The 11,812-nt window shown below is 34.7% G+C and overlaps 1 protein-coding gene across 1 annotated transcript in view; it reads left to right on the top strand.

Annotated features, from left to right (window-relative positions):
- Positions 1–10,778, top strand: part of LOC120636325 (SCY1-like protein 2) — a 117,232-nt gene extending 106,454 nt beyond the window's left edge. Inside the window, exons 9-16 of the mRNA XM_039907755.1 lie at positions 993–1,138; positions 2,607–2,760; positions 3,570–3,819; positions 5,547–5,683; positions 7,031–7,292; positions 7,404–7,660; positions 7,826–7,894; positions 10,479–10,778. Of these exons, the coding sequence (XP_039763689.1) occupies positions 993–1,138; positions 2,607–2,760; positions 3,570–3,819; positions 5,547–5,683; positions 7,031–7,292; positions 7,404–7,660; positions 7,826–7,894; positions 10,479–10,778 (1,575 nt within the window). The remainder of the gene's footprint in view (positions 1–992; positions 1,139–2,606; positions 2,761–3,569; positions 3,820–5,546; positions 5,684–7,030; positions 7,293–7,403; positions 7,661–7,825; positions 7,895–10,478) is intronic.
- The last annotated feature ends 1,034 nt before the right edge of the window (positions 10,779–11,812 follow it).

The raw sequence follows: 11,812 nt of genomic DNA on the forward strand, positions 1-11,812 counted from the left end.
AATGAAAAATGGTTATAAATAATGCTTGCGCTATAGAGGTTATAAGCTTTGCCAAAATCGCAATTGTTTGTAACTTCTATAGGAAATGCATTGCGAAATACTTTCATAAAAATGCTAAAGTTAAATTAGCTTTTGTTATACTTAAGAGTCCTTTTTTATATAGAGTCAGTAGATCGTTTAAAAGGGATTTTAGTTGTTTCTGTGTAACCCATAAATTAATTTTTTAACGTTTTTGCTCATGCGAATCTTAGCGAACTCAGAATATTTCTTATCCAATATGAATTTGAATAGACGTCTTTATCGTGGACCCATTTAATATTATCAGAATTTCATTACCAATAACTACCATTCCTTTCAACGATAGTTCGTTCTTCGACTTGTCTGGTTAGTTAGACACTTTACCTTCGAACCATGATGTATACTGAATGGTTTTTAAAGGGCAATATTTTTTGTTAACGGAACCAGTCGCATGGTTCTTTTAACATACTATCTGCGTTTCTCCCCCTATCTACTTATAACTAACCTACCTACTAACCAATAATTTATTCTTTCTAATTAATTTAATCTCAATATTGATTAACATATACTATATGTACTTAGTATTTCATTTATAATGCTCAAGTCTCCACTTTATCTTATCTTGTATCTTTAAACGAGCATTTCTTGTATATATATAATTGGAATCTCGGATCGGCTCCAACGATTTTCATGAAATTTTGTATACAGGGGGTTTCGAGGGTGATAAATCGATCTAGCTAGGATTCATTTTTAGAAAATATCATTTTATTCGTGTTTTCGGGTAATAACCGATTTGGTGCAGACGAAATTGAACGGGTCAGCTAGTTATTTAAAATAACACTATAAAAACTTCTCACCGGTGCGGCGCGCGACTAAATGTTCTGTTTTATACGCCTTGCGGATCTTAACAGCAACAGATCATAAAGTTACACGGAAGGAACGCTCAGTGTTATGAATACTTAAATACCTTTCAGAAACTCCGTTGGCAACACGTATGGCCAATTTTGCAACTACAGGTGAAGGCTGGCGAAGTATTGGACGACATCTTGTTACCCATTATTTGGTTGACTAACGAGTCTTCGAGCGAAGAATTCGTTAAACACATTCTTCCAGTTTTAAAGTGAGTGCATCATAGTTGTAGTACCGAAATAATCGAAGGACAATTATGTCAATTCAGTATGGTAGAAGTAAGTTTACACTACGACACTATACAGTTTCATCGTACACTTAGTGAATACATGGAGTGCCTATGTGAGGGCATGTGTAGCATGGACATGGATATATGAGGGTTTAGCGACACGATAACGATTATTAGTGACCAATCCGCGTCTGTGTGGATGACGATTATTTCAAATTGAATACATATCTATCGAGAAACTTCTAGAAGATGACATTTCGCAAAAACCATAAGCCCAAAAGTACCAAAAGCCTTAGTATTTAAGAAGGACCCCAGATTTTGAACCTCTGCTGTAGTAATTATAAATGTAATAGCCACACGACACTATTGCTGTCGCCAAGCAGAATTGCGGTCGCCAAGCAGAATGTTGTCGCCAGGCAGCATCGTTTTGTTCCGGTCTTAAGGGCTTCGTTACTGATATTGTTACGGATACATGAGGCTTAACACCTACGCCTAAGTTTGGCACTTTCAAGGACCCCAAGTGACCCTCGCAAGGTTGCTCTGTTTATAGGTTTTTACGATCAGGTGGGCCTTTTGACCGGGCAATTATTTCTTTTATAAAAGTATAGTGTCCGAGTGTCCGACAACTAATTGTTTTGTTCTTAAAAGTGTATGCGTGTTAATAGCTCGGGCACCATTTTATTATTTTAAAATTAATAATTCACAGTCATCATACGTCGTAATATTATTTTTTCTCTTAGCCAAACTTACCTTTGGAAATAAGCCTTAAAGGCCAACTTAATACCGTTGGAGGCTGCTGGTAATACTTTTTTGTAAGGATTACCACGTCTATCTGATTGTTGTCTATCGTCTATTGATTCGATTTATACATCTAGTTGTCTACCAGTTGATGGCTGATACTTTTCGAAAAGCTCGATCTTCGTGGTTTACATAATCTACTCGTACTAACCCGAAAGTACAACCACATCTGTCAAAAGTAATTTTATTTCTTTAACTTACCTTTTCAGAATACAATGTTATCCAGTTTTAAGTATTTTTTTCACACCACTTATATAGTTTTTGCGTAGCTATTTCATAGTGAGGGTCGATGGGCGCAGTGGGCAGCGACTCTCTGAGTCCAAGGTCGTGGGTTCGATTCCCACAACTGGAAAATGTTTGTGTGATGAACATGAATGCTTTTCAGTGTCTGGGTGTTTATATGTATAATGCAAGTATTTACGTTTATAATTCATTAAAAAAATTTCATCAGTCATCTTAGTACCCATAACACAAGCTACGCTTACTATGCGGCTAGATAACGATGTTTGTATTGTCGTAGTATTATAGTATTTATTTATGGTTAAGTCATTGTTCTTCGAGTATATTTAGTTACAACACTACTACGGTTTCTAATGCATTTAATCGGCATAAAGACGTTTACTATGTTGAGATTTAGGTTGATAGATTTCAGGCACCTTATGGGCTCACCAAAGACGGTCGATGCACCTTTCATTATGCTGGAGAACCTGCATATCATATTGCGAAAGTGCCCGAAGGACGAAGCGAACAGAATGATGTTGCCACTGCTCTACATAGCTTTGGATAGCTCAATCAATCCGATTCAGGTCAGACTATTGCTTTCTTTAATTAATCTTAAGCTAAATTAATACATTACCTTTTGAGATGAACTGAAAATAAATTATTCGCTGAACATGAGCTTTCAAGGATTCTTATTACAATATAACATTACTCTATATTCTACTATAAAGCATGCAAAATTTAAGGTGCTCAACAAGGACAATCATTATATACAAAATCTTGTATAGCAACTAATCAACGTTATCATAATGTCAAATAAAGTAATTATATTTACTTCAATGCCAGATATTCTGTGTTTTACTGTTTAGCAAGATTAAAGGACAGTTACGCCAAATATGGCGAGTCTAACGCCATTTCACAAAAATATAAACCGCTCGATTGATAAATTTTAAAATTATAAATATTAACAGTAAACATTATACATAATTTAATTATGTATAATGTTTACTCGCTAAACATAAAAACAAGGCTTGTTACTATCAAAGCGCAAATTTATATTTGTTTTGATAACGATTTAAATCATATAAATTAAACTTTGTTTTATTTTATGCGTCAAAACAAAGGGGGATATCATATTTGGTGAATTGACTCTAAAAAAAAGTCTTAAAGCAGAAAAAAATCAAAAGCTGATTTTCTCGCCGGCTTTGTCTTGGTGGAAATGCTGTACAAACCAATGGTCGAGTGACTTCAAAAAGTCAGACTTGAGTATAAAGCTACTTGATAATAAATGAATTTAATTTGATATAATTTTGTTTTAATTCAAATCTCTCATTTGACTATGTCAGCCGTCATAATATTTGTACCTTAAACTTAACAAGTGAACCTTTATTTTTAGACCGCATCTCTAATAGCTGTGCAAAACGTAACAGAGCATTTGACCGACGCGGCAGTGCAAAACATCGTACTCGGTAAAGTAAAGCTTCTGGTTGAGAAACACCCGAGTGATGTAAGAAAGATTGGTTTGGCTCTGAGCTTCTTCGAAAAGGTACTTCTACGTTTAGAGAGGAAACACATATTGGAAGAAGTGATACCCGCTCTTCTTTTTATGAGGCTCACAGATGCAGAAACTGTTACGCGCGTCGTTAGTAAGTAAACTTTATATATTTTGAATGCTTGGTATAAGATATTTACCTACGCTTTCAATCGTAGAGCTATTCTCGATTACTCAAGTATCTAACCTTCATAACGTCAGCATACAATAGAAATTTGGCTTATTACAAGACTCAAACTCAAGCACACTATTTCTAGAACAGATCGTTCGCATCGGAATAAACATGTTCAGGTTAACACAGAATAATGAACACATAGAACCTTCATACGCCATTATTGCATGCAGTGCATTGTATCCAATGCAGAATTTTCGTCTCTTGAACAAGAACAAAGGTTCCCGTCTAGTTTTACATTATTAAAAAATAGCTCTGTATTTGTTTACTCTACTAATCTTATACCAAAGGAAAGCTTTGCTTAGCTAAGATGGACAACTAGAAATAACTATACTGAAATAACCCGAGTACGATAAAAAGCTAACCAAAAGTAGTTACAAAAGGATTTTTGTTGCTGCACAACTATGACTAGCTACGAGCGCAGAAAGGATTACAATATAAAAACTTCCTCTATTATTGAATACTAGCCCCCCGCAACAACGTTTGCATACGAGTTCTAATAAATACAGTTATTACAAACTCTATCGTAAGCCTTTAAGGTGTTAATGTTTGAATTTATATTTAAATTCAAAACACTAGAATTCAGTACCAATATCTTCCAATCCCAATATTCATAAAAAAAAAAAATATCATACATTTCTGCAGAAAATAAGTATAAGTTCTAATAAATACAATAATTTCGAACTGAATATGTGTAAACCTTTAAGGTTTGTTTTTAAAATTTGAAATTCATATTTGAATTCAAAACATGGGAATTCAAAACAATCTTCCAGTCGCCCTATTCATTAAAATTAAAAAAAAATATTATTAATTTCTACTTATCGGCGGAAAATAAGTATTTTTGTGTATTTGGGTGCAGTTTTGTTTTGTATTTGGGCCAAGGCTACGCTCTAGGTTCATACGTTTCTGAAACAATCCCTTTCGGAAGACATTTTTTATATCCAAATAATCTAATTTATCCAAAGCTAGATAAAAAACTATTTGCATGATACTTGATACATGATACTACTATTTATTTGTGTATAATTCATTTATCTATTTGTGTACAATAGCAGCAACGAAAAACCCGGAACATATAAATTTTGTTTTTTATTTGTTAAGGTATGTAATCTCTACTTAATATTATAAAGTTTTATTATGAAGAGTTTGTAGGTATGCAAAATCATCGTAATTATCAATCGATAAATCTCATATGAAAGATTTTTCTCCATTATCCATTTCGAATATAATGAGAAAGAAACAGGGGCACAATATGAGGTATAATAATATTAAATCATTCACATCGTCATTATTATTAACTTACTACTTTAGATTTGGACAAAACTGCAACTTTTAATAACGATTGTAATCATTATCACACATTATCAATCACCGGAACCAAACAAAAAGCGATGTCTCAGAGTCATTTAAGAAAGGTAATGGCCCTCGGTAATATGACATCTAGTTGCCGATTTCAATCAACATTACTTACGATTTAATTGCTGTGCACCAATGTTTCATTTCAACTTTTGCTATGCACGCATTTTTGTGCCGTTGAGCGTTGCGAAGATTTCATGTTGCGAACATGCTGGCAATGTAAAAGCGAATGATGCATTTAAACTGTGCTGATTTTTTCGTTTAACATAATAGACAATTATCACGATTTACAGGACTTTACAAGGGCATAATTTTGGAAGAAAAATTTGGATTAACATCGAATGTAATGGCTACAAAGATGATCCCCTCATTGGCACCACAGACTATTAACCCCGCTCTGACTGTGGATCAATTCGGAGGTCTCATGGAGGTAAAATGTCTTATAAAATTAATTGGCTAATCTTAATCAAATAGGTAGTAGTAGAGCTTTTTGAGACAGAGCTCGTCCAGGGAACTGCTTTGTTGCAATTCTGTGTTCTGGTCTGAAGGGTGTGGTGTAATTACGGGTTAATGGGCATAGAGCGGTTCTTTGGAGGACTTGTTCCTTGCATGCGCTGCAAAGTGTTGCTCTGGTTATAGGCGATGGATATCCGTGGCGCGGAAACCTTTTATTTTCTCGGGCTATAAATTATCCAAGATAAATCCATCTTCTAGTTATCTTTAAACAAAATTTCATCAAGATCAGTTTCGCTGCCAAGCCGTGCATAAGTACATAGGATTGATTAATTAAATCGCGAGGAAACGGTATCCGGGATATAAATTTGAACCGATCTGTATAAAATTGTGCATACAAAAGATAGTGCATCCTTTAAAATTGACTCGGATATAGTAAACAATAGTTATCTATTCCAGAATATTTTTTTGATTTAACTGAATAATGTTAAAAAAACAATATTTTAGAATAAAAACCAGGTCCTTACTTCGTGTTATTAACTTTAATTTCAAATAACCTGTCTTTTGGGTTCCCTTCAACCAAGCCCATAGAAGAAAACCCCAAAATGATTGAGAAGTTAAAGACATAAAAATAAAAGTTTGCCATTTGATTCTTAAAATAATAGATTTAAATCTTTATATTAAACACTGAAGAATGCAACTTTAAATTTCATAATCGCCTCCATTTCTCATTTATTCTGGAATATTATAATTTATAAAGCAGAATTTATTATTTCCAGTATTTACCAAAAATTTTCCTTGTTAATATATATTAAATTTCCTTGTTATTAAAATGTTAACTTTTTACTAGAATTCCTTGTTTCCAAAATGGTCTGGACGAGAGTAGATAGGAGGCTGTTAATATCACGAAACCAATTTAGAGTACAGATTACCCTGCTCTTAATTGAATCATTTTTGATGGTATAACAGATATTATATCCGTGAAATCCTTTATTTTGTAATGAATGAATGAATGAATACACTTTTATTGTACACCAAAGAAAAAAAGTAGTTACAGAGACATAATGACTCAAAATTATAAAAAAAATATTGTATGTTCAAATGTTAAGAAGCTATATTTATACTTGATTATCCATTTGCTTAGCACATAACCCCTGCCATTAAGAAGCGGAACTTAGAGCGCAGACGGTTGTCTATACACACTAGAAAGTGAAACTAGGACCTCGTATTCCGTAATCGAGCATACTACGTAGCGGACCACCGAGGCGTTTAACGAAAATTAAAATATCGAGGTCAAAAGTAACTAAAAGTGCGATTTTTTTAGATCCTGTATGACATGCTTGATAACATTGAGCAGAACCAGCTCCCTAAACTGAAGCAAGACCCACCTGGGCATAGCCCAGAACGCCGAGGTGTTCGTCATCAGATGAGCAACGACAACATACCAGCACCGCCCTTCAATATACCTAATCTGCGCGTGGAGAAACGTAAGACTTCCAGTGCTGAAAACATGGCTCGCAAGAACTCTGTGAATGTTCCACAAACTTCCACTTCTAACACTGGAAGTGTGACCAGCGGATTCAAAAGTACGTATTTAATTTCTCCCATTGTTAAATGTGACTATTATCAAAATGTATCTAGGAGTGAGAAATCAGTTAGTTAATGTTAGGAGTTAAATCATTCTGAATATTTTCCAGATCTCGGCCAATGGTTCTTTGGATCAAACAATTCAACACAAAACGAAGGCAACCAGTTCTTGCAAGTGGCACAAGTATATTCGAATCGTCGCTTATCCGACAATACAATGTTGGCACCTAAAATCAAAATTGCTCCATCGTGCGCTTCCTCCCCTGGAGGTACCCCGGGCGGTGCGTCCGGCTTGCCAAGTCGTCGTCACTCAAGTATTGGGCCCCAAGAGCGCCGTAGCTCTGCAGTGAACCTGTCACCACCTACTGTAAGTGACATTACCGCAACCAGATATTTACTAATACACAATTAACGCATTCACGCAAACCAATTTTAATTGACACACATGTTAATTAAAAGAAGTTATTAGGAACGCTAATGGTGTTCTTCGGTACTACAACCTAGTGGTGAAGTGACAATATTGTTTTGGCAGGCTCATCAGAACAGGGGAAGGGGCGGCTCAGGCTCGAGCCTGTCCGTGCCATCAACCTCACATTGCGTCGTAAGTGATGCACATCACCCAAAGACGCCTAAAAAGGTGTTTCAACAACCTTTATTAAATGTCGGTTTGGAACGGCTTAAATCAATGTGGACTGTCCTTTCCTTCGGTCGTGTCTTCTTCCCACACGGACTGGGAGAGATTGTGTCATTCCATCATCACCATCATACACGTCCATCTGCACGAACCTGGTTGACGTTTATCACATGTTGCGAACTCTTTCTGTTTCATTTTAAACTTCATCGCATAACATCGTCACTATTAACATTCCTGAGGAGACTAAGACCGAAAGCTTCATGAAAAAGTGATGCATGCTCGTTAATTTGTCTTGTGAACGAAACGCGATGCATGTTGCCTCGATGTGGCAGTCGAATGCTACGCAGGGAGAGTAGTCCCTCCCGCAGCTGTCCACGCTAACTGTCTTTGATCTACAAAGACCCTCGTCGAACTAGTGTTACAAATGAATAATTGGCGATTTTTTTTTTTAATTTATACTTGATAATTTTCAAATTATATTCAAAATTTAACAAAGTTATTTACGGTACATCATTTATTGAAACTGTAATGCTATTTCAGCATGTGCAGTCTCAAAGAATAACACACAGTCGACTTGAGCTCTTTTGAGCTTGTATAATGATTGTTAAAAATCAATGTAATGTTGTCTTTATCATCCATTATGAGGCTGGAAGCCGAACGATTAACGCTGTCTCATTCATTGTTGCTATTTGTTCTTCTACGCAGCTTGCACGGAGCATGATCGTGAGTATGATCTTCGTTTAGTTACGAATTCTATATCGTCTACGATCGTCATTTATTGTCTCACTTAGATGTTGCCAAAATTTACAATCACATAACCAACATTTTTTTATTCATAGTTTGCTCCAAATCATAAGTAATATTTTATACATAAGCAACATCTCCGTGTATAGAATCAACATAATGTGTAGTATAGTTTATTAATTAATTTCTTAACCACGAGAATGTTAGCTCGACACGCTTCAATCGCTGGTATAATGTTAAATTTCTTCCACTAATTTACTACTTTTAAGTACATTTCATTATTTTAAAGTCACACTCTTGTACTACAATTTCATAATCAGTATGAGCACATAAATAACAAGTAATTTTTTATCAGAATAATTTATTATATACTAAATTTTCACTTATATATCACCAATGTTTAATTTTATATGAATCCCAGAAATAAATCCGCCTTTAAACAATTATGTTGCATGATAACTACGTATGAGAAAGTCCCTAAACATCTTAGAAAAATAATGTTTGCATCGTTGAAACTTCGCAAGTTTCCAAAGCAACATCACTAACGTTAAAAAAGCCATAGAAGTTTTGGGGCTTTAATTTATACAGATGTGGAAGTCAAAATGAAATTTGAAAGGTAGCGCCGTTTCAATTTTAGTAGGGTTTAATTTTTCCTCATAATTTGCTTCAATTACCTACTGACCTAATAAACATTTTTTTTAAATATTATATCGCGGTGTGTTTGTCAGGTAGTAATATAAAAAAGTGGATGATAACCAAAAACATTTCATTCAATTTGTTCGGCTGTATAAAATAATAATACATACATGTACTGTCAGAAAAAATACATACATAACGTGGTTTAGGTAATCGTCTTCAGCATTTTTATGTCCGTCTTCTCTGTCATAGGAGCGAGACATTTTAACTTTAAACTTTACCTAGTACCTTGGGATCCGCTCTTAAGCATTGTTGAAATATAATGTAATACGAACGTTATTAAATAATAAATGTGTTCTATTTTTTACACCTTTTCTTCTGACAAACGCACCACCATTCAAGTAACACATCTAACCTAAAGTCTCCAAATACATACTTAATTTCTGACTTAATATTATAGCACAATACATTTTTATATATTGCATTTATATTATATCGTTTATTATGTCTTTTTTTTTAATAAAAATGTATGATGAATATTTGTCCACTAAAATATAGGTCTGACGACCCGGTGTTTCCAACGCATTCGATGAGCGTCAGTATTATTTTATGGCAACAATGAATGAATACTCTTAACTACATTACATGCATGAGACATCTACAAAATTTTAGGGAATATTTGCTATGCAAGAAGATAACACAATTTGGGGCATGTTTGATAAAAGCTGGACAAGCTGGCTTAGGACATAAAACAGTTTAGTTATCTGTGACTAAGTATGTTTAAACGTATGCCTTTTATTTACTATGTCATATTCAAAGCCCTGAAATCAATCTCGTGAACCCATTTTGTGACGTCGTCATTTTATTTATAATATTAGAAGGATAAAACTAATTAATTTGGTGATATTTTTTTACACGCGCGGTTTAATTATGCGCGGGATTGCGACAGTAGATGCCTGGAATATAGTAAATCATTCTTGTTAATTCCGCTTTCATCAAGCACCCCATAAAATTGCCTGTGCTCTAGGAAACTTAGGGCGCCCCCTGCTTTGGTTCCATGACTTTATCAAGGTTGCTTGATGTAAGGCGCACGTTGCAATGCAAATAAAATCAACGGAATCTTATTAACCAACCAATATAATTTGCTATAATGTGATTATGCAATGTGTAGGGTGGATCGATGCCGAATACGTCATCAAGCGTACCATTTTTGCTGACGTCATCAATGCAGTCGATCAGGTCCCGGCGTCAGTCGGCGGCCATGAGCGCATCCCAAGGCTCCGGAATATTGCAGCAGCTTAGCAGTGGCATGGTAAGGCACTTGCCAGGCGGCTCCCACGGCAATGTACCGCAGGTACAACAGCGATGGGCCACGTTGCAGAATGCCACCGCGGCTGGCTGTAGTGCACTGCGGCACACGGTCATGGCAGTCAGGAAGTGCCCCTCACTAAATATCACACTGACGCGTTAAAAAACCAAATGGCTACACGTAATCACAACTCATCAAGCGCTACAGCTTTCTGCGTATTTTGTCGATTTACGGGAGGGAGTTGCGAGCGCTGCATCGATTTGGTTCGATGCAACGCTCGAGTCTCAAAGCGCTATCCGAACCCTTCCTCACAGTTTTGGCACTCCGGCCCATAGCGATCCCCTTCCAATGTTTCCCTGAATGTACAGTAGATCCACAGTCAGTGTTTTAACAATGTATCACTTAACTTTACATTTCTTTGCTTTTAATTTTTACTGTTATTTTTTTACAATACTATATAGAAAGACTGTCTCAGAGATTAGTAAACGTTTAGCTTTATAATTATTTATTAAATAATTTTGCTCGTTTACGATTGATTGTTGCGGTAGGAAATGGAAAGCTTTAACTGGTTTAATGTGGACATGTCATTCTTTCATGGAGAAAAATCGTGAATTTAATGTCCAATTATATCAAGAAAACACATTAGATAAATCGAAGATTCTGAATGAAATTACCTATAAATGTTACCAAAATATCAGCAAAGTGGTGTTGCATAAGGCACTGTGACATGGTATTATTTTATTTAGAAAATATTATATTAAAAATAAAAATATCAAATATTTTTTTACTCGTTTTCTAAAATAACAAAATAGTAAATATAATATATTACTATCTTGGATATATATTTTAAATAAATAATATTATTTAAAATATACATATGTAACGAAGTTTTAAAGGAACCTAGGAACAAAGAGGTATTAGAACTATAAAATGTGCAAAATAAACATCATTAATTAACGGTGCATTCTAATTGGCGTTCTTACGTAATATAAAAATAACTTCTATTAATATATTTTTTGGATTATCTCAACATCAACAAGGTGACTGCGTGCACCAACTTTTATCAAGTACACGCATAAGTATTAATATAAATTGTTATTATAAATTATTTTTAGTTAAAAGGAAATTTTTAATATTATTAAAAGCAAATATATAGTATCCAGCACAAAACAAATATAACATTTTATTGGCTATTT

The sequence above is a fragment of the Pararge aegeria genome, chromosome Z (assembly GCF_905163445.1).
Source record: "Pararge aegeria chromosome Z, ilParAegt1.1, whole genome shotgun sequence".
NCBI lineage: Eukaryota > Metazoa > Arthropoda > Insecta > Lepidoptera > Nymphalidae > Pararge > Pararge aegeria.